Here is a 24,892-nt window from a genome sequence, read left to right as displayed (position 1 = left end):
GTATCCGTAAGGCTGGTCGGTACTATTAATAGCACATTTAGGTAAATGGATGAACTTAATTTGAGAGACCCGTGACATATGATTCCATGGATGGATCCAATATGAGTGTTGTCTTGATTGTATGATGCCTCAAATAGAAGAATATTGGGATCAGTACCTGCTGCATCGAAAATAAATTGCCTTGAATCAAATGTTTCCTTACGAGCTGGATCAATTTTACGTGATATATCCAAATTACTTGATGCATGCTGCTACAATACTTCACACTTGGTCGATTGCCCTGAACTAGCGCGAATGCATGAATTGGTTTAATGTTGGTGGCTTTTGTAAAGTTCCTTCGTGAGGATTTGTTTTCCGAACCCAAGACAGTAAGGTCTATACTCTGTTTGAAGATAATTGTTGGCAGTTGCTGCAATCTTCAATGATTCGAATTTGATTGTCGCTGTGGTAAGTGGTGGTTTTTACTTTTTAGTACATAAAGAGACAATTGGCCATCTTATAGAAGGGGAGGAACAGGGTAGTTCCTATTAGTAAAATTTATTATGAGACTAATGGCCGTCGAATGTGGGTTTGAAAGTTACAATTAAGGGATGTGATTCTTAGTAGCTTAATGAGACTACCATATAAAACTGATTCCTAGTAGTTAGGTTAGGCTAGACAGTTGTGTTTTGGCTATTGGATTAAATTTGCCGGTGGAAGTAAGGAATAAGGATGCATGAATTTTGCCTTGAACCTATGTTGTCTCAATTCGAAGATGGATCAACTCTTAAGTAATGGATCCAAATCATAGGTGGCCTCGATTTTATGATGCCTCTGATAAAAGAATAGTTATACAAAACTAATGCTGTCTCGTATTTGAATCAAATTTATATGATAGATTCCCATTACCGTGGCATCGGTTGAAAATATAAGGATCATATTTACTTGATAAATCTGATAAATCATGTGGCTCTTGATGCTAAATTATTCTAAATACTGGTTTTTTTTCAAGCAAGGGACATTGTTTAGCTTATGAAGTCTCCGTTGTGAAATGAGTAATGGCCTTGTGAAGCGCAAAATAGAAGTTCGGGAAAGACAATAAATGGCCCTTCATAGGAACTCTTGACTATGGGTTATATGAAAGAAAGTAATTGTCTAGCTGATTAAATGGCTTTGTGAATTTGAGTTCACGAGTAACATATGCGAACAAATGAAGGGAAAGAACCTTATTAAAGGTGTGGGTTTTGCTATTGAAGTAATTGTGACAAAAAAATCAATAGTTGTGGTTCTGAGTAGGTTAATTAGACTACTGGCCTCATTACATAGTTCCTAGATAAAAAGCACGAACACGTCTCTGGGCCTTTCGTATCCGTACCCCAGACGTCACGGACGCGCTCGTACACTTTCCCGACACGTGAAAACGTGTCTGAATATTTAATTATTTTTCCTTAATTCGGACACGCTCCGACATGAACCGGATGTGTCCCGACACGTACCGGATGCGTCCTGACACCTATCGGACACGAACCCGACATATATCAAACACGTGTGTGGACACGTTTTGGGTTTTTAAAACATAAAACTGGGTAATAAATGTAATAATTGGAATGTGAACCGAATTAAACGGTAAAAAGTGTAATATTTTATTGTAAAATTAACAAATATTCTCGATAAATGACTTACCTGGAGCAGCATAGCCAATGGTTCCTTTAATCCCAAATGAGCTGAACTGGTTCATAGTTGCTTCCTTGATAAATTTGCATACGAGTTGTGCCAGGCCAAAATCACTCACATGAGCAATGGAATCATTGTCAGGAAGCACATTGCTCGGCTTTAGATCACAGTGAGCTATGGGTGTTTGACATTGGTTATGAAGGTAATCCAATGCCGAAGTCACATCTATGCAATACTTAGTCTATGGAGAATGCTTAAACTTCTCCGTTGTGGTTGTCCCTCTTCTAGAGGCAGCCGCTTTTCCAAGCTCCCATTTGGGATGTACTCATATACCATATCCTTGGAGTCATTCCCCTCAAAGTTGATGCTTGAGCAAAGCGAGGATCTTCGCAAGGTTAATGTGCCTGATGTTTCTCAAGGCTTGGCGTTCGGTAAAAAAGCTTTTGGAAGCTCCTTCCTGTTGAAAGTTGAGTACCTTTACCGCTACAATTGTTTAATCTGGATCAAGAAATCGTCTATACACCATCCCAAAATTACCTGAACCAATCAAATTGTTTGGAGAGAACTAGTCATTGCATTGAGGAGCTCGTCATAAGAAATTTTTGGGTGTACATGCCCACAGGAAGACGCTGAATGCGGCTTATATATTCTTCATTCAACACCCCCCCCCCCGCAAAAAAAAAAAAAAAAAAAAAAAAAACCATTAATGCTAACAAAGCGACAACTATAGTCAACATCAATATCAACTTAATGTGTGCTTCTTTGGCGTTTTTGGAGATTGGAAAAGGCACGGTTGCAATTTCAGCTCTTGTACTCCCCCCACAAAGCTTTTGTTGCCGGAGACTTGAATTGCACTTGGACTTCTGAAGACACCTTTAACAGGCACCTCCCCCTCGAGATTGTTAAATGACAGGCTTAGATATAGAAATGAAGAAAGCTTGGCCAAGTACTGTGGAATTTGGCCTGAAAGGTGGTTGTGAGAAAGGACTAGACACTGAGAATGTCTTTGAAACCACCTACAGAAGGAATGGTGCCTCCAAAAAAAATCCCCATGCATGAAAAGTAGGAGCAACTCCAATCCATAACAATTTCCTTAATTGGTTGGAACGTGTCCAGAAAATTTGTTTTTGGAAATACCAAGAGCAGTGAGATTTGTCAAGTTTCCAATGTCGTATCGGCAAGGTCTCGGTCAAAGAATTATGTGAAACGTTAAGAATTATTGAGAGGGAGGTAAGGGAAAATAGTGGTTCAGGTATGGTACCATTGAGTTTATTTTGAGAAAGGTTCAATGTCAGTAGGCTTTGACAGTTTGCTAAACTTCAAGATGTGCTTCCACGTAAGCTGTTATTTTCAAGATAAATTCCCAACAACTGAATGTCGTTGCCAAGGGAAATGTGAAACTACCCAATCAGTAGATTTGACTCAAAATGCAGGCATTTCAAGTTCGATAGCTTTCCAATAATGTAATCTGGAATTTTTCTTGTTAGGGAACTTCCCTCCACGCTGAGTACATGCAAGAGTGACGAGATTTGAAATTCAGTGATTGGTAGTAGAAGAACTAAACGGGTGATGATAATGCCAAAATATGTTCCTTTTTCTGCCACTGAAGGGATCAAATATCTAATTCCAAAATACTTTTGTTTCATATCAACATAAACCAAATTAAGTTCTCTCTATATTATCCGCTAGTCATCACTATCCGCCTCCCCTTTTGTCCCTTTCACCCTAATTCATATTGTACTATGATTAGGAATTAGGATAGGGCATATTGAAAGTGAAGGTATGTTGCCAGTAAGTTGAGACAGTGTTTGGTACTTGAAAGGAAATGTAAAGAGAAATAGTCTAAGGAAAGATGGAGAGTTCCGTATTTTATTTCCTGTTTCTGTATAGAACATGATGGCGGATATTTGGAAGGAAGAAAAGAAAATTATAAAGGGGTAAAAAGATAAAGCTCACCATCTATGTTAGGAACCCAACGGAATACAGAATAACACCACTCGAGGATTTAACGAGAGATACAGAGCTGTATATACTCGCCACTCTAAGGAATCGACCTAAGAGATAAGAGCTGTAAACAAGAAGATAAAGCAAATGTTTTCTCAAAACACACTCAAAACTACTAATTTCATTCATAGCAAATGATATATACAGGACCTGTTGGAATATCTCTCCAACATAGGAAAAATAAACATAGATTTCCAAGATTAGAACTTCATGAAAAATAAAGGCAATTGACTTTCTAAAAACTAGGAAGACTCTTTAAAACTTAAAAGACACTTAGAAACTTAAATAGACTCATCGATCGACTCAATGACTTCTTGAATGACTTCAAGAACTTTGACCGGCATCAGAACAAGAGGGAGAAAATCATTTTCCTTGTTCCCTCCTTTTTTTCTCATCACAATCAATTTCCTAATGGCGAAAAGTTTTGGTCCTAATTCTACACAACTCTGCTACCACATCTCTCATGTCCATTTGTTCCCCCGGTGGTTCCATTGAGCAAGAAACTCCCATTGTCAACACTGCAACCAAGCAATCCTTGATTTTTCCTTCCCTCGTATTGTTGTCATTGTCATCACCGCCAACTTCTGAAAACAGAGAAGTTTCAACAATCTCCATCACTCTTTCAGGCAATGCAGCCTTAGTAAACTGATGTATGTTCTGACCATCGTCAAATGTCGTATCTGTAGGTTTTCTTCCTGTAAACATCTCCAGTAAGAGAATTCCGAAGCTGTAGACATCTCCCTGAATCGATGCCTTACTTCCCATGCCATACTCTATGTATAAGCACAACAAACAATCATGACAAATCGTGTTAGTTGCCATATGATTTTATACTTCAGGTTGGTTTCAATTAATTAACAATGATTTTCACATATCATAAGCATTTGTAATAAAGAAGAGAAACGAATGTGTATGAGATAGATTAGCTTAGTTACCAGGAGCAACGTAGCCAATGGTTCCTCTTATCCCAGTTGAACTTGTTTCAGCTTGAGAAACAGTGGGTGGGAGGCCACCTGACAAAAAGCTTGCTAATCCAAAATCACCCACACGAGCAGTCATGTCATGACCAAGCAGAATATTACTTGGCTTCAGATCACCGTGAACAATCGCTGCTCCAAAGTGATGGTGAAGATACTCCAGTGCAGATGCCGTATCAATTGCTATGCTTAGTCTCTGAGTCAGACTTAAACTTCTTGGGTGTTCATTCTGATCACCTTCACTTTGGTGCAGCCACTCCTCAAGGCTTCCGTTGGGCATGAACTCGAAAATTAGCGCCTTGAAATCGTCCCCTTTGGAATCGATACTTGAACAAGTGGTAATTATCTTGATGAGGTTCCGGTGTCGAATATTTCTCAGTGCATTGCATTCAGCCTTAAAACTCTTGGCAGCTCCTTTCTCTGTAAGCTTGAGCACCTTCACTGCCACAACCGTTCCTTCATTACCCAAAACACCTCTATAGACAAAACCGTAACGTCCGTCACCAATCAAGTTAGATGATGAGAACTGGTTCGTTGCTTGGACAATCTCTGCATAAGAAACTTGTCTAAACATTTCATCCAAGGGAGGCATGGTTGAAGGGCTGCTTTCTGGTCTCTTGTTCCTGTATAAACAGACTAATAAAAATGCCAGCAGAACTGAACATGAAGTAGCTACTGGAATTGCTATTTTGATGGCAAGAGTTGTTCCTCTTTTCTTTGTTACAGGTATTTGACAAGAAGGAAGTCCCAAACTCTTTATGCCTCCACACAGTTTTCTGTCCCCAACAATTGAAAATGCACTTGTATTTCTAAAAACCCCTTCGTGTGGTACCTCGCCGTCGAGGTAATTGTAAGATAGATTGAGACTTTCTAGAAGAGAGAGATTCTGCAAGTAGGCTGGAATTTGACCTGACAATTTGTTTCTGGAAAGATCAATGAATTGAAGGCTCTTTAGAGCACTCAAAGCCTGAGGAATTCTCCCTCTGAATAAGTTATCCCCCAAACTAAGGTACTCCAGCATTATACACTTGGAAAGAGTACTAGGAATTTCTCCGGACAATCTGTTATTCGAAACATCCAGTTCGATGAGTTTGCTCATGTTACCAACCTCCATGGGCAAGGGTCCGGTCAGAGAATTCTGTGATAAGTTGAAAGAAAGAGTAGTAGAAACGCTTACAACTTCCTTTGGTATGAAACCGGTTAAGTTGTTGCCGGAGAGGTGTAGTACCTCGAGTTGCTTGCAATTTCCCAAACTTGGAGGAATGTTTCCACTCAAGTTATTTCCGAACAAATTTAATCGCTGCAGTGTTGTGATGTTTCCAATTGTTGCAGGAACCGACCCTGAAATTCTGTTATTGGATAGGTGAAGAACCCCCAGTCTTTCAAGTTTGCCTATACCCTCAGGAATTTCACCGGTAAACGAGTTTGTGGATATTTCCAATCTCGTAAGGCCAATTAAATTCGTGATTCCTTCAGGTATGCTCCCTGATATCTGGTTATTAAATGCCAAAAGCTGTTGCAGCGTCGTTGAGAAATTAGCGATTGACGCGGGTAATTCACCTTGGAACCTATTCCCTGCTATGTCTAGTGTTTGGAGGTTGCTGCAGTTAGTCAAAGAAGTTAGAAAGCTGAATCCTTCTGCCTTATCTGTCTCTAGTTGATTTCCGCCAACTGTGAGCCTTACTAGGTCTTTTAAGCTTCCGAGATTTGTAAGCATGGTTCCTGTAAAATTACAATAAGTACAACCCATTTGTCGTAGTCCTGAGGCATTTGATAAAGAAATCGGCAAGTGACCGGTGAACTGGTTTACTGCGACATTGATGCCGAGAAGATTGGGAAGATTGAAGCCAATATCTTGCGGGATTTTCCCGTAAAATTGGTTGATGCTGACATCTAAATAAAGGAGTGAAGAAATATTGTAGATAGAAGGAGGAATCTCCCCCCATAAATTGTTTGCCGCAACAGTCAAAGCTTCCAAATTCCGTAGTCTCCCTAGTTCGGATGGAATGGTTCCTTGGAAGTAGTTTCGTGCCATTCTCAAGTCAAGCAGAGAAGACACATTTCCTAACCAACGTGGGATGCTGCCGGTGAGTCCATTAACAGATAGTTTAATCCACTTGAGTTTGTTTGTTGATAAAGAGCTCAGCTCCTCCGGAATTTTGCCTACTAGATTGTTGTAGCTCAAGTAGACGAATTGAATCTCAGAACAGTAGGACAAGTTGGTTGGGATCTCCCCTTGGAATGCGTTGCTGCTGAGATTGAGATATTTAAGCCGCGTCAAGCGACCGAACTCTTGTGGAATGATGCCTTGAAAACTGTTGTTTTCGAGATTTTTTCCTCTGAGAAAGCTTAGGTTTCCCAATTGAGAGGGTAATGATCCCGTCAACTTCTTGCCTGCTAAATTAAGGAGGGTGACTCTGCCTGGATGTCGGGTGCTGCATGAAACACCCTGCCACTTGCAGAAATGGGTGGAGGTGTTCCATGAGGTTATGACATTGAGTGGGTCTTGTGTTATTCTGTCTTCGAAGGCAAGCAATGCAAGTCTGTCGGTTTCGTTCCCTATCGATAATGCAGCAGCTCCTGAAGAAGGTTTGAAATTTGTTGGGTACAAAAACAGGGCAATGTAAGCAAGGATGAAGCATGATATTAGTTTTCTCATCTCGACAAGGCTGGATGAATTGGAAAGAGCTAGAGGAAGTTGGGCCAACTGCTCACGCACTTGTGTGCATGTATATTCACGTCCGATTCAGGGAGACTTCTTGTTGACTTGGCCCTTCCCAAGTCGTGAGGATACTGTACTACCAAACCGACCTGAGGAGACCTGGGAGAAGACTTCTTGTGCCCACCAGCCATTTGGCTTCTTTGTTTTTTCCTCAATGGCCTCTTTGTTTGCTTCCCCCTTTCTTGTTTATGTATATATATCTATAAGTATTTAGGGAGATATGTGGAGATAACAGAGAGGTTGAGAGTTGAGTCAGTGTTTGTATTCCTCGGTAAATTCCGTTAAAAAATGAAATAGTGGAGATTTCTAGCCAAACTACCTACATTTGGTGTCTTTGTTGCGTGTGTGACCCACAATCCCCAATATTTATTTCGTCAAGAATTACGCGTGTGTAATTATTCGAGAGTCCCCTTCGTTTGACAAGGACAAATAATTGACAGATATAAACACTCCTCGGGCATGTAGTTACAATAGACTAAGCGATGAGATTAATAAATCTACAGCTTGATGAAAATCCAGTCTTCAAAATGATTAAAGTGATGTGATCGTCTCTTCAAAATCTGAAAACGAAAGAAACCATTCGAGTCGCGTTAGGAGAACGCTTTCCTAAAGACAGTATTTGTCGCACCAGAAGGTGTGCACCGGGTTACAGCAAATCCGCTTTCAAGATAAATCGAATCCGAACTCTAGGTTCTTTCTGTCTGCGTTTGCAAAAATGAAGACAGACAGAATATCTACTTAGCAAATGTAAAAGAAACAAGGACTAATATTCTATTTATGTGGAATAATAAAATATCGGTTTTCAATTCTAGGAAGAGAATGTATAGAGAGAAATAGAGCAATTCAGTATGAAATTTTTCGGTTCATTGAAAGACTTTACAAATGGCCTATTTATAGACTTATAGATACCCTTGTGTGAAATGTTGTGTCTCTAGTAAACAATCATAAGGAATGGTCATGTCCTTCGAAGACATATTAGGGAGGATCATGTCTTTCAAAGACAATTAATAGAAAGTAACATGTCTGTTAGTAGGCACCCTTTAAACAATTAATTAGGAAGGGTCATGCCTCTTGGAGGCACCTCATGTTTCACATCTCTTCCTAACAATCACATCTTTCCCAAACGATCACACCCCAATTTAATGAGTGTTACAACTATTTACATAAAGTCACAACTCATGTCAAAATGCGTAGCAACCTTTCACAAAATTCTCACTCTAGTACCTTTCCGAAAATTCCAAACTAAAATCTAATTGTATTTGAAAATCTACGACATAGCCCCCATGGTATAACATATTACACAATTTTGTGGGATTATTTAACCAATGGACTGACCAGTAAAGAATTTAACCACACAAAGAATCTGTGATCCCTTAAAATTAGATACATAGTATCTAAATATGCATATCCGCTCAGGAAAGGGCTAGAGGAGGTTGCGCATGGAATGGAAGCCAAGTGCTCACGTAATTGGAGTAATTATTCAATAGTCCCGAACTACTACTATGTGGCATGTCCACATGGTGCTCTCAACCAATCAAATGTGTGTGTGTTTATTCACGGCCGATTCAGAGAGACTTTTTGTTGCCTTTGTCCTCCAAAGTTGAGAGGAGACTACCAATGTGACCTGAGGCCTGAGGAGACCTTGGAGGAGACTTCTCAGGAGACTTCTTTTTTTTATTTTTGATCGACGCGGAGGAGACTTCTAGGGCCCACCAGCCATCACATTCACATCTTAGCCGTGCCAAGAGCGGCTGATTGACATGGGCTTTTCATGACCTCTGTTTGCTTCTCCCTTTTTTGCAAATTCACATATATATGGACTCGACAGTTTGTGGGATTATATGACAATGTATATTTCCTCTCGCCCGTAAAGATTTTAACAAAACAATAAATATGTGATTCCTATGGGTTGGATGATATGCAAATCTGGTCAAACAAATAGACCCCAAGTGAATTGATGGGCTCTTACTGTATTTGGGATGGCTAAGGAACGAAGAATATGAACAAAAAATAAAAATTGGAGTCCTAATACGCATTTCTCATATTAGTATATACTGTTTTTTTTCTTTTCTTTGGAAGCTGTTAATGTCACAACTCCAATTGTTGAAGCCACGATCATTGAATCTAGATGGCGTATTTGCCCTTCTGGAATGCATCATCGTCTCCCTGCTCGAAGTAAATGACCCATTGCCCAGTTGCAGACTTCCCTTGCTCCATGATTTCGTTGGGCTCGAATCTATTTAGTGGGTGGGTTTCATTTTACTCATGAATGCCTCTCGCACTCACCTGCTCCATGTTCCCTTCAAACAGTAGGAGGGGTAGGAGAGCCTTTTTTGACCACCCATTTAAACTTCACCACACCATTGACAGAGTAAATACTGATCGAAGGCCCAAAGCGTCATCAAATCGATGTCATGACGACATATGCAAAAATTGAACCATTTTAAATATGAATTAACATTTTGTTATTATTAATAAAACATTACTTTCTTTGCTGTTAAAAAAAATCTTGAATATGTAGTGAGAGAAACTGGAACCGAGAAAGAGAGAGGAGAGACATTGAGGTGGGTGTTTGGATACTCATTGGTTGCATTTTTGTTTTTACCTTTTCTACTTTTGGCTGTTTGGGAGACTCTACCCACAACACATTTCATGAAAATGCATCTTTTATTTTTTGATGTTTAGAGAGCAAAAGACAAAAGTAGAGGAGGAGCTTTTTGACTTTTTCATTTTCCACTTTCCGTATTTTGGTAACATAAAGTCATAAATGACCTATAGAATGTATTTTGACATGATATCTCCCAAGCACAACTTCTATTGCAAAATGAATTATGCACAAATGTCCAAAGAACTTTACAGATTCAATACTACATTCTGACCATAATCTGTCTCAATTTGCTTGTCTAATATTGAAAATCCAACTTAGTATGGGAGCATAATAATTGCACCTAAAAGGCTGATAAAAAAAATAATTACACTTAAAAGTAGTTTACTTTTCAATATGGGTTAATTACTTGTTGCCCCCTTTATCTATACACATTTTTCACTTTACCCCCTCTTACTATAAAACACTACAACCTACCCCTTTATCTTCCAATTCCTAACACATAAGGCCTTACATTAACAAAAGATATGGCAGAGCCACTGCCCTTGCATTCATCCATACTTGGGGGTTGTTCGGCTAAATAAGTTAATTGGCTTATTTTTTTGTCATTATTCAAATTTTTTTCGCATTTGTTAATTTTTCATCAATTTTTTTTGGGATTATTGCTTCGTCATGACGAGAGGAATCTAAAAAGTAAAACATTACGATCAAAACCTATTTTTTTTGAATAAAGACATAAATAAGCCAATTTTTTCGTCTATATTAAAAAAAAAATAGATTTCGATTGTAGTTTTTTACTTTTTAGTTTCTTCTTGTCATGAAGAAGCAATAATCTCAAAAAAATTGACAAAAAATTAACAAAAAATTAACAAATGAGAAAAAATTTAAATAAGGACAAAAAAAAGAAGCCAAGTGACTTATTTAGCCGAACAACCCCTTAAAACAAAACAGTTAACTAAGTTTGGCATAGTCAATTATATCCAGGAGAATTCAGAATTCGTCAAAAGAGAAGACCACAAGCCTTAGTGAACTACGTCCAACTTGTCAAGTTTCCAACAAAATATGGCAGAGCCACTACCCTTACATTCATCCATACTTAAACAAAATAGTTAACTAAGTTTGGGATCACAGACTAACGGCAGGCCTTATGTGTTAGGAATTGGAAGATAAAGGGGGTAGGTTGTAGCGTTTTATAGTAAGAGTGGGTAAAGTGAAAAACGTGTATAGATAAAGGGGGCAACAAGTAATTAACCCTTTCAATATTTACCCTTAAACTTTTTTGAACAGTTACTTTATTTAAAAAAAGTAAGGACAAAAATGGAATTTTATCCATTTAAAAGTTAATCAGACAAACAAATTAGGACAAGACAAAGTCAAAAAATGAACATACAATATTAATATTAATATCAATTCATATTTTCAAAAGGGTGGCGCTAATGCCACGAGTATTACGTAAATGTTAGAGGCACGACCAGTAATTTGAAATGCCACATCAACCCTTTCAAGCACTTCTTTTTTCTTTCCCCTCCCTCCTGAAACACCAATGACTTACCGAACAATGCGCTCTTCTTCTACCGATTGAACGCTTACCCAACGTAAAAGTACAAAGCAAAATCTGTTCATTAAGTAGCACTGACGCCCCGTCCAAACGGTTTCTTAGAGTAAAGAGGCGACACGAGAGAGAGTCAAAACAGAAGTAATAGGAATAGAGCCAAGAAATTAACAATTACCAAACAATAACAAAAATATTGCTTCAATTAAAGGGACGAAGATCGAGGGGAATAGGAATGGCGTCGAGAGAACCCATTATCGGGCATGTTGGAAAGAGAGAAATTGCAATGTGCGTCAAACACTTGGGGGTTTGAATCTTACTCTTTTATTGTTCATCATTACAATCATTGTGCTAACAGAAAGTCAAGGAACCCAACTTAAGAACACAACTCTGGTCCCCTGACCCAATTGTGTTCGGAGATGTAAAAGGGTCCATGTTCATCGAACAACACTACACAAAGCTATGTCCGGAGTTGAGTTTTGAAGTTGGGCTCCGGCGTTGCTCTTTTGCTAATGCGCAAACATTTTGGTCCTAGTTCTACACAATTCTGCCACCACAGCTCTCATGCCCATTCGTTCCCCTGGTGATTGCATTGAGCATGAAACTCCAATTGTCAGCACTGCAACCAAACACTCCTTGATTTTGCCTTCCCTCGCCGTTGTGCTGTCATCATCACCTCCAACTTCTGATAAAAGAGAAGGTTCAGCAATCTCCATCACTCTTTCGGGCAGTGCGGTCTTAGTAAAATGATGGAGGTTTCGACCATCCTCGAACATGGTATCAGTAGGTCTACTTCCTGTAAACATCTCCAGTAAGAGAATTCCAAAGCTGTAGACATCACCCTGGATCGATGGCTTACTTCCCATGCCATACTCTATATATACACAACCAAGAATCGTGACAGATCATGTTAGTTGCCATAGGAGTTTAAACTTCTATGGCAACTCCAATTGAGCATGAAACTCCAATTGTCAGCACTGCAACCAAACACTCCTTGATTTTGCCTTCCCTCGCCGTTGTGCTGTCATCATCACCTCCAACTTCTGATAAAAGAGAAGGTTCAGCAATCTCCATCACTCTTTCGGGCAGTGCGGTCTTAGTAAAATGATGGAGGTTTCGACCATCCTCGAACATGGTATCAGTAGGTCTCCTTCATGCAAACATCTCCAGTAAGAGAATTCCAAAGCTGTAGACATCACCCTGGATCGATGGCTTACTTCCCATGCCATACTGTATATATACACAACCAAGAATCGTGACAGATCATGTTAGTTGCCATAGGAGTTTAAACTTCTATGGCAACTCCAATTGAGCATGAAACTCCAATTGTCAGCACTGCAACCAAACACTCCTTGATTTTGCCTTCCCTCGCCGTTGTGATGTCATCATCACCTCCAACTTTTGATAAAAGAGAAGGTTCAGCAATCTCCATCACTCTTTTGGGCAGTGCGGTCTTGGTAAAATGATGGAGGTTTCGACCATCCTCGAACATGGTATCAGTAGGTCTCCTTCCTGTAAACATCTCCAGTAAGAGAATTCCAAAGCTGTAGACATCACCCTGGATCGATGGCTTACTTCCCATGCCATACTCTATATATACACAACCAAGAATCGTGACAGATCATGTTAGTTGCCATAGGAGTTTAAACTTCACGTTGGTTTCAGTTCAATTGTTAAAAGAAATGATGTTGAAATTTCATAAGCATTTGCAATAAACAAAACAAAGGAAAGAGTATAAATACACGTGTGAGATAGATAAGCTTACTTACCTGGAGCAACGTAGCCAACCGTTCCTCTGATCCCAGCTGAACTTGTTTGAGAAATACTGGGCAGGCTATCCGTCAAAAACCTTGCCAATCAAAAATCGCCCACACGAGTCATGTCATGACCAAGCAGAATATTACTTGGTTTCAGATCACCGTGAACAATCGCGGCTTCGCAGTGATGGTGAAGATACTCTAGTGCAGATGCCATATGAATTGCTATGCTTAGTCTCTGAGTCAGATTTAAACTTCTTGGGTGTTCATTCTGATCACCTTCACTTTTGTGCAGCCACTCCTCAAGGCTTCCGTTCGGCATGAACTCGAAAATTAGTGCCTTGAAATCTTCCCCTTTGGAATCAATACTTGAGCATGTAGTGATTATATTGACGAGGTTCCGGTGTCGAATATTTCTCAACGCATTGCATTTAGTGGTAAAACTCCTGGCAGCTCCTTTAATTCTCTCTAAGTTTGAGTACCTTCACTGCTACAGCCATTGCTTCGCTTCCTAGAACCCCTTTGTAGACAAAACCAAAGTGTCCCTCACCAATCAAGTTAGCTGATGAGAACTGGTTAGTTGCTTGGACAAGCTCTTAATAAGAAACTTGTCTAAACTGCTCATCTGTTGGCAACATGATCGAAGGGCTTCTTTCCGGTCTCTTGTTCCTGCATAAAAAGCCCAACAAAAATGCCAAAAGAACCGAACACGAAATAGCTACTGGAATTGCTATTTTGATGGCAAGAGTTGTTCCTCTTTTCTTTGTTACAGGTATTTGATAAGAAGGTAGTCCCAAACTCTTTATGGCTCCACACAGTTTTCTATTCCCAACAATTGAAAATGCACTTATATTTCTAAAAACCCCTTTGTGTGGTACCTCGCCGTCGAGGTTATGGAAAGATAGGTTGAGACTTTGTAGAATAGTGAAATTCCGCAAGTAGGTTGGAAACATGTTTTAGCCTTAGTGGCTCCCATGATCTTTGATTTTAACATGTTTTAGCCCTCAATAGGTAGAAAAAAGAATAATTTTGGAAAAATCATTGAATCACGCAAACTTTAAACCGGATTATAACCTATTTTGTATGGATAAAGACTGTATTTGGATTACTAAAATATGGTGGGATTGAACCATGATTATAATAGATTTTGGTTTATCGAAAGTTGGTTGAAAGCAGACCAACTCAAAGATCATGGGAGCCACTAAGGCTAAAACATGTTTTCATGCCCTTCCATTAATTGATTCTATGATCCCTTCGGTACTCGCATTCCTAGTTCTAAGGCCTTCATTCATTTCTAAAGAGCTCCAGAGAGTTTATAAGGCTTTTTACACTTCATCGAACAACACAAAACTGCTTTATCATCGAGATTCGCCTAATGCATAGGGCTTATACATTTAAGAACCCAAATTTTGGTGTCCATACCCCCAACAATATCACTTGACAACTACAGCTCCCAAACCACGATCACCACCATCATTTGATAACCACAACAAGTATTGACGCCACTACCTTGGTGGTAGTGATGTTTGTGTCGGAGGTGAAGTGATGATGGTGCTCCGTTGATCTTTGTAGTGGTCTACTTACTACTAACTTTTCATAAATAAAACATGAGTACTTTTATGATTGGATTTTACCATCTTATAGTACTTTGAAAATTCTTTTTATCGTTATATAATTGGTCTATATCGAATTTAAGATGAGGGAGATGCGTGCTCTTTACATAAATGATTTACTTTTCGACTCACAAAAGGTAAATTGGTCATGTCACTTGTTGCAAAAATATTTAAGGATTCAAACTTCTTGGGTTAGAAATTAGACTTAAAGAGCATTTTAACGGCTCAAACCTTGCAAATATGGGAGTTCCGGAGTGTCCAGGACAAACCCGCAAAGTTTGAGGAATTGTTGAGTCATAATGCGCCTGGCGCATTACCATGCTCCCCAGACGCAAGCCTTGCACCCGGGCGCATCTTAGGAGTTTCAAAACATACCAAACTATGCATTCTTGCCGCGGACACTCCCGATCTCCGATTTGGACGTGGTTTGAACCATTGAAAAGCTAGTCTTGCCTAATTTCTAACTGAATTAATTTTACTCCAAAACAATTAACTCAACAAAAGATAGGACAATTCTACCCTCAATAGGTCGAAAAAAGAATAATTTTGTAAAAATCATTGAATCATGCTAACTTTAAACCAGATTGTAACCTATTTTGTATGGATAAAGACTGTATTTCAATTACTAAAATATGGTGGGATTGATCCATAGTTATAATAGATTTTGGTTTATCGATACTAGGTCGAAAGTAGAAAAATTCAAAGATCATGGGAGCCACTAAGGCTAAAACAGCTTTTCAAGCACTTCCATTGATTCTATGTTCCCTTCGGTACTTGCATTCCTAGCTCTAAGGCCTTCATTCATTTCTAAAGAGCTCCAGAGAGTTTATAGGGCTTTTTACACTTCATCGAACAACACAAAACTGCTTTATCATCGAGATTCGCGTAATACACAGGGCTTATACATTTAAGAAGCCAAATTTTGGTGTCCATACCACAAACAATATCACGTAAAAACTACAGCTCCCAAACCACCATCGCCACCATTATTTGATAACCACCACAAGTATTGACGTCACTACCTTGGTGGTAGTGATGTTAGTGTCGGTGGTGAAGTAATGGTGGTTGTCCGTTGATCTTTGTAGTGGTCTGCTTACTACCAACTTTTCATAAATTAAACATGAGTCATTTTATGATTCAATTTTACCATCTTTTAGTACTTTAAAAATTCTTTTTATCGATATATAATTGGTCTATATCGAATTTAAGATGATGGAGATGCGAGCTCTTTACTTAAATGATTTACTTTTCGAATCACAAAGGGTAAATTGGTCATGTCATTTGTTACAAAAATATTTTAGGATTCAAACTACTTGGGTTAGAAATTAGACCTAAAGAGCTTTTTAACGGCTCAAACCTTGCCAAAATCGGAGTTCCGGAGTGTCCAGGACAAACCCGCAAAGTTTGGCAATTGTGGAGTCTTAATGCGCCCCAGGCGCATTACCATGCTCCCCTTGTGCCCGGGCCCATCTGAGGACTTTCAAAATCTACCAAATTTTTCGGTCTTGCCACGGACGCTCCCGATATCCGATTTGGACGTGGTTTCAACCAATGAAAAGCTAGTCTTGCCTAATTTCTAGCCGAATTACTTTTACTTCAAAAATAATTATTCACCAAATGATAGGACAATTTTACCCTCAATAGGGCGGAAAAAAAATATTTTTGGAAAATACCATTGAATCTCGTTAAATTTAAACCGGATTGAAACCAATTTTTTGTGAATAAGGAGTGTATTTAGATTACAAAAAAATGGTGGGATTGATCAATAATTATTATAGATTTTGGTTTATCGAAAGTTGGTCGAAAATTACTCAATTCAGAGATCATCAGAGCCACTAAGGCTAAAACAGATTTTCATGCCATTCCATTGATTCTATGTTCCCTTTGGTACTAGCATTCCTAGTTCTAAGGTCTTCGGTCATTTCTAAAGAGCTCCGGAGAGCTTATTGGGCTTTTTACACTTCATCGAATGACATAAAATTGCTTTATCATCGAGGTTCGCCTAATACACAGGGCTTATACATTTAAGAAACCAAATTTTGGTGTCCATGCCAACAACAATATTACTTGACCACTAAAACTCCGCAACCTCCAACACCACCAACATTTGATAACCCCCAAAAGTATAGACGCCACTACCTTGGTGGTAGTGATGTATGTGTAGGTGGTGAAGTGATGGTGATGCTCTGTTGATCTTTGTAGTGGTTTTCTTACTTCGAACTTTTTATAAATTAAACATGAGTACTGTTATGATTGGATTTCACCATTTGAAAATTCTTTTTATCGATATATAATAGGTCTATATCGAACTTAAGATGAGGGAGATGCGAGCTCTTTACTTCAATGATTTACTTTTCGACTCAAAAAAGGAAAATTAGTCATGTATTTTGTTGCAAAATTATTTTAGGATTCAAACTACTTGGGCTAGAAATTAGGCTTTATGAGATTTTAAACGGCTCAAACCTTGCAAAAATCAGAGTTCCGGAGTGTCCTGGGCAAACCCGCAAAGTTCCAGGCGCATTACCATGCTCCCCAGGCGCAAGCCCTTGTGCCCTGGCGCATCTTAGGAGTTTCAAAACCAACCAAACTATGCATTCTTGCCGCGGACACTTTCTATCTCCAATTTGGACGTGGTTTGAACCATTGAAAAGTTAGTCTTGCCTAATTTCTAACCGAATTAATTTTACACCAAAAAAATTAACTCAACAAAAGATAGGACAATTCTACCCTCAATAGGTCGGAAAAAGAATAATTTTGTAAAAATCATTGAATCACACTAACTTTAAACTGGATTGTAACCTATTTTGTATGGATAAAGACTGTATTTCGATTACTAAAATATGGTGGGATTGAACCATAATTATAATAGATTTTGGTTTATCGAAAGTAGGTCTAAAGTAGACCAATTCAAAGATCATGGGAGCCACTAAAGCTAAAACATGTTTTCATGCCCTCCTTTGATTCTATGTTCCCTTCGGTACTCGCATTCCTAGTTCTAAGGCCTTAATTCATTTCTAAAGAGCTCCAGAGAGTTAATAGGGCTTTTTACACTTCATTGATTAGCACAAAACTGCTTTATCATTTAGATTCGCCTAATACATAGGGCTTATACATTTAAGAAGCCTAATTTTGGTTTTCATACCACCAACAATATCGCTTGACAAACTACAATTCCAAAACGACTATCACCACCATCATTTGATAACCACCACAAGTATTGATGCCACTACCTTGGTGGTAGTGACGTTTTGTCGGTGGTGGAGTGATGTTGGTGCTCCGTTGATCTTTGTAGTGGTCTGCTTACTATCAACTTTTCATAAATTAAAAATGAGTACTTTTAGAATTTGATTTTACCATCTTTTAATACTTTGAAAATTCTTTTTATCAATATATAATAGGTCAATATCGAATTTAAGATGAGGGAGGTGCGAACTCTTTACTTCAATGATTTACTTTTTGACTCACAAAGGGCAAATAGGTCATGTCAATTGTTGCAAAATTATTTTCTGATTCAAACTACTTGGGTTAGAAATTAGATTCAAAGAGCTTTTTAACGGCTCAAACTGTCACGCCCTCGATTTTTAACATAAATAAATAATCCATTTCATCAAATGATCCTCGCATAGTACAGATAATACCCAAAAGAGAGAATTCCAAATAATCATTTACAAACTAGGTTTCCAAGTTTAAAGATTTACAACATTGGCACTGCGGCCCAAACTCCATAGTTAGTTAAAGATAGCAAGTTTAGAGGTTACATAATATCTGAAATTAATAGAGTTCAAATGAATTTACAATTTAATCTTTTCAAAAGATCATACAAAAAAATCATAGGATCACTTCTCGGGCGGCTTTCAAAAGATATGATGTCAAGCGTGCACACCATGCACTCCGCGTCAAGATCCTTGAGGTGTACCTGAAAATGATAGGTTGAGCTACACTAGCCCAGTAGAGAATTCTATACCCAAGCTATATGTAAATGCGATGAAACATGCCACAATAATGAATGATTTCCAATGAACGATCGAAGATACAACAGGCACAATGAACCGACGAACAACGACTAAGGAATTCAATACTTTTTATGGATATCCCTTGCCATTCGTACAACAACTAGGAGCAGCTTTAAGCACAAATCAATCTAATTAACCCCATACCGTTTCTCAAATCATTTTAAGATTTCTCGAATGACTGCCACCTTTATTTTCCTCATTTCTTACCTTATACCATCAAGCCTCTTTTATAAAAGAAAACATTTCCTTTTTGTTGCCAAAATAACTTTGAGAAAACTCTCGACCTTCACGGGTCAAGCTCCGTTGATTCGCTTGAATACCGGAATCCGTTGATTTGTGCTGAAATACCGAAACCGTTGATTCGCTTAGGAATACCGGAGGATTTTTCATAAAAATCTTTTTTCCAAAACTAAATTCCTTTCTTTTCAAAACCTTGATAAAATCGATCATTTATTCCTTTGTTCGACAGTTACCATCTCAAGCAACAAACAACAACACGAACTTCTATAACCAATCATAACTTCCTTCATCATGCGAGACATTCAACCGTATTACCACCCCTTGCGTTACAGTGAATTCTTTCCACGTGGATTTTCGCATTACCACACCTGGCATTGCGGGCCCTCTAGAGTCTCCGCATTACCACACCTTGCGTTGCAGGACTCTCAATTCAAATTCATAACTCACACAAACATATAAGCATTAACAATTTGAATACAAGATCGATGACAACACTTCTCAAGGTCACAGTCTTTCATTCATTGTCATTCAATGCATTATAAATTCACAAACATGTCCCTTTTGTACATTATTAAATACCTTTGTTCCACGTTATCTCTCAAAGTTTATCACGAAGCCCCATGTCATGTACTGAACCCAAAATGACTCTACAACACACCATCCGCTAAGTTTTAAATGAGAATCTTATAGATCGGGTGCCAAAGGAATTTAGGAAGATCAACGAGACAAGGCACGAGGATACGGGTTACCCTATTCTCATCTGGTCCGCAAGGAAAACCCCCATCGACCAAGTATGCACCCTCCGATATACTTTATGGCCTACGATACTCAATAACCACTCCATAGTACAATTCTCAATTCACCAATCATCACGTAATGTAATAACGCTTAACAAGTCTATATCAATCATTAAGACATACCACAACATCTACTTCAATCAACCAAAAGCGTAAACTAATGTACGAGTATCCTAGCCATTTAATTCTACACTTTTCTAATCTACGACGAGAGCCCAAGGAGACCGATTGGTCAAAGAATCTTTTGAGGCACAAGTGATTTGAAGCTATTCAAAAGGTGTTTGAAGTATTCGGGATTCAAACAGGCACGAGAAGAAACAAATGAACCAAATCTGTCCGAATAGAAGAGGGGTATTGATACCCCTAATCGAGGTATCAATACCTGGCCAGAGTCTGGTCCAGAGGAGAGTGGGGTATCGATACCCCTTTTGAGGGTATCAATACCACAGAGTTTTTCTGTAGATTTTCAGCTTTTCAATAACGAAACTCCAACAACAAACAACTAACCAAGCATGATCAAGGCACAAAATCAACCTATAAACACATAGAGAGAGTAAGAAATCCCTACCTTAAGTGATTCGAACGAGATCCAAGCGATTGATTGAAGTCCAAGCGAGCCCTAGACCTCCAAAGCTCCGAAATCGACCAAGAACTTCCCTCCAAGCTTGACCCACAAAATTTCGAGCTCGAGAATGCTATTGGATGGCTGAAGGGTGGTTGATCTTTGAGGTTCTTGAGGTCTTGGAGGAGTTTTGAGTGAGAGGAGAGGAGAGAGAGAGGTATGGCCGGCTAGAGATAGAGAGGAGACGTGAAGGAGAGAGAAAGAAGGAGATGAAATAATCTCCTACATACACACACCCCTATTTATACTCCCATATCCTTTAATCACACACCCATTCCCTCAAGTTTCAATCCCTAATTCAAATAGCCACCAAATAAACTATATTCTTCTAATTAGCCAATTAATAAACATTTTCAAATAATTAAATTTTTTTTACGGGTCTCTACACAAACCTTGCAAAAATCGGAGTTCCGGAGTGTTCAGGACAAACCCGCAAAGTTTGAGCAATAGTGGAGTCTTAATGCACCCCAGGCGCATTTTAGGAATTTCAAAAACCTACCAAACTATGCATTCTTGCCGCGGACACTCCCGATCTCCGATTTGGACGTGGTTTGAACCTTTGAAAAGCTAGTCTTGCCTAATTTCTAACCGAATTACTTTTATTCCAAAAAAATTAACTGAACAAAAGATAGGACAATTCTATCCTCAATACGTCGAAAAAAGAATAATTTCGAAAAAATCATTGAATCACTCTAACTTTAAACCGGATTGTAACCTATTTTGTATGGATAAAGACTGTTTTTCGATTACTAAAATATGGTGGGATTGAAACATAATTATAATAGATTTTGGTTTATCGAAAGTTGGTCGAAAGTAGACCAATTCAAAGATCATGGCAGCCACTAAGGCTAAAACATGTTTTCATGCTTTTCCATTGATTCTCTGTTCCCTTCGGTACTCACATTCCAAGTTCTAAGGCCTTCATTCATTTCTAAAGAGCTCCAGTGAATTTATAGGGCTTTTTACACTTTATCGACCAACACAAAACTGCTTTCTTATCGAGATTCGCCTAATACACAGTGCTTATACATTTAAAAAGCCTAATTTTGGTGTCCATACCATTAACAATATCTCCTGAAAACTACAACTCCCAAACCAGCATCACCACCATCATTTGGTAACCACCGCAAGTATTGACGCCACTACCTTGGTGGTAGTGATGTTTGTGTCAGTGGTGAAGTGATGGTGGTGCTCTGTTGATCTTAGAAGTGGCTGCTTACTACCAACCTTTCATAAATTAAACATGAGTACTTTTACGAATTGGATTTTACCATCTTTCCGTACTTTGAAAATTCTTTTTATTCATATATAATAGGTCTATATCAAATTTCAGATGAGGGAGATGCGAACTCTCTACATAAATGATTTACTTTTTGATTCACAACGGGTAAATTGGTCATGCAATTTGTTGTAAAATTACTTTTGGATTCAAACTACTTGGGTTAGAAATTAGACTTAAAGAGCTTTTTAACGGCTCAAAGCTTGCAAAAATCGGAATTCCGGAATGTCCAGGACAAACCCACAAAGTTTGAGCAATTGTGGAGTCATAATGCGCCCCAGGCGCATTACCATGCTCCCCAGGTGCAAGACGTTGCGCCTGGGCGCATCTTAGGAATTTCAAAACCTACCAAATTTTGTGGTCTTGCCATGGTCACTCCCGATCTCCTATTTGGACGTGGTTTCAACCATTGAAAAGCTAGTCTTGCCTGATTTCTAACCAAATTACTTTTACTCCAAAAATATTTATTCACCAGATGATAGGGCAATTTTACCCTCAATAGGTCGAAATTTTTTTTTTTTCGAAAAAACCATTGAATCGCACTAACTTTAAACCGGATTGAAACCTATTTTTTATGGATAAAGAGTGTATTTAGATTACAAAAATATGGTGGGATTGAACAATAATTATTATAGATTTTGGTTTATCAAAAGTTGGTCGAAAATTACCCGATTCAGAGATGATCGGAGCCGCTAAGGCTAAAACAGATTTTCATGTCATTCCATTGATTCTATGTTCCCTTCGATAATCGCATTCCTTGTTCTAAGGCCTTCGGTCATTTATAAAGCGCTCCAGAGAGCTAATATGGCTTTTTACACTTCATCGAACAACATAAAATTGCTTTATCATCGAGGTTCGCCTAATACACAGGGCTTATACATTTAAGAAACCAAATTTTGGTGTCCATTCCACCAACAATATCACTTTACCACTAAAACTCCGTAACCTCCATAACCATCATCATTTGAAAAACCCCAAAAGTATAGACGCCACTACCTTGGTGGTAGTGATGTATGTGTAGGTGGTGAGTGACGGTGATGCTCCGTTGATCTTTGTAGTGGTATGCATACTATCAATTTTTCATAAATTAAACATGAGGACTGTTATGATTGGATTTCACCAACTTTTAGTACTTTGAAAATTCATTTTATCGATATATAATAGGACTTTATCGAATTTAAAATGAGCGAGATGCGAGCTCTTTACTTCAATGATTTACTTTTCGACTCACAAAGGGAAAATTGGTAATGTCTTTTGTTGCAAAAATATTTTTGGATTCAAACTACTTGGGCTAGAAATTAGGGTTAATGAGATTTTAAACAGCTCAAACCTAGCAAAAATCGGAGTTCCAGAGTGTCTTGGACAAACCCGCAAAGTTTGTGCAATTGTGGAGTCTTAATGCGCCCCCGGCGCATTACCATGCTCCCCTTGCGCCTGGACGCATCTTAGGACTTTCAAAGTCTACCAAATTTTTCGTTCTTGCCACAGACACTCCTGATATCCGATTTGGACGTGGTTTGAAACCGAATTACTTTTACTCGAAAAATATTTATTCACCAAATGATAGGACAATTTTACCCTCAATAGGTTTGAAATAATATATTTTTGGAAAAAACCATTGAATCGCGCTAAATTTAAACCGGATTGAAACCAATTTTTTGGTTTATCGAATGTTGGTCGAAAATTACCCGATTCAGAGATCATCGGAGCCGCTAAGGCTAAAACAGATTTTCATGCCATTCCATTGATTCTATGCTCCCTTCGATACTAGCATTCCTAGTTCTAAGGCCTTCGGTCATTTCCAAAGAGCTCTAGAGAGCTTATAGGGCTTTTTACACTTCATCGAATGACATAAAATTGCTTTATCATCGACGTTCACCTAATACACAGGGCATAAACATTTAAGAAACCAAATTTTGGTGTCCATGACAACAACAATATCACTTGACCACTAAAACACCGTAACCTCCATCACCACCAACATTTGATAACCCCCAAAAGTATAGACGCCACTACCTTGGTGGTAGTGATGTATGTGTAGGTGGTGAAGTGATGGTGATGCTCCATTGATCTTTGTAGTGGTTTTCTTACTTTCAACTTTTTATAAATTAAACATGAGTACTGTTATGATCAAATTTCACCATCTTTTAGTACTTTGAAAATTCTTTTTATCGATATATAATAGGTCTATATCGAATTTAAGATGAGGGAGATGCTAGCTCTTTACTTCAATGATTTACTTTTCGACTGAAAAAGGGAAAATTAATCATGTATTTTGTTGAAAAAATATTTTGAACTGTGCTATTCACACAGAGAAAACCCACACAGATCACACACAGATTTTTTGTGGGGCCCATTATGGGTCCCACATAAACAATCTAAGTCATTCATTAAATGTAAAACATTTTTTCAAGGGTCTTTGCAAAAAATCAGATCAATCCAATATCTATAGAAACTCGATCCAATCATCTAACTTTTCATTCGGATTTTAGGATAATGAAAAAATAGATGATTGGATTGAGCACCTATAGGTATCGGATTGAGCTGATTTTTTGCGGAGACCCTTGAAAAAATATTTTATATTTAACAAACGGCTCGGATCATTTTTGTGGGATCCTTAGTGGGCCCCACAAAAATCTGTGTGTGATATGTGTAGGTTTTGTCTGTGTCGTTAGCATTATACAAATATTTTAGGATTCAAACTACTTGGGCTAGAAATTAGGCTTTATGAGATTTTAAACGGCTCAAACCTTGCAAAAATCGGAATTCCGGAGTGCCCTAGACAAACCCGCAAAGTTTGAGCAATTGTGGAGTCTTAATGCGCCCCGGGCGCATTACCATGCTCCCCAGGCTCAAGCCCTTGCACCCGGGGGCATCTTAGGACTTTCAAAACCTACCAAACTATGCATTCTTGCCGCGGACACTTTCGATCTCCGATTTGGACGTGGTTTGAACCATTGAAAAGTTAGTCTTGCCTTATTTCTAACCGAATGAATTTTACTCCAATAAAATTAACTCAACAAAAGATAGGACAATTCTACCCTCAATAGGTCGAAAA

General features: G+C 38.5%; 1 protein-coding gene across 2 annotated transcripts in view; it reads right to left on the bottom strand.

Annotated features, from left to right (window-relative positions):
- Nucleotides 1-2,793: 2,793 nt before the first annotated feature.
- LOC131314331 (LRR receptor-like serine/threonine-protein kinase EFR) overlaps nt 2,794-24,892 on the bottom strand; it is a 41,915-nt gene continuing 19,816 nt past the window's right edge. The window contains exons 1-2 of one of the 2 annotated variants that reach the window (XM_058342884.1): nt 4,593-7,427; nt 2,794-4,430 (exon numbers count right to left, since the gene is read on the bottom strand). In XM_058342884.1, coding sequence (XP_058198867.1) covers nt 4,066-4,430; nt 4,593-7,293 — 3,066 coding nt within the window. In that variant the 5' untranslated portion in view covers nt 7,294-7,427 and the 3' untranslated portion in view covers nt 2,794-4,065. Of the gene's footprint in view, nt 4,431-4,592; nt 7,428-24,892 lie in introns of those variants that run through there. The other variant, XM_058342882.1, reaches the window with a different exon arrangement.

The sequence above is a fragment of the Rhododendron vialii genome, chromosome 13a (assembly GCF_030253575.1).
Source record: "Rhododendron vialii isolate Sample 1 chromosome 13a, ASM3025357v1".
Taxonomy (NCBI): Eukaryota; Viridiplantae; Streptophyta; class Magnoliopsida; order Ericales; family Ericaceae; genus Rhododendron; species Rhododendron vialii.
The sequence above is the reverse complement of the archived record's forward strand: the minus strand, read 5'-3'. Positions and strand labels throughout refer to the sequence as shown.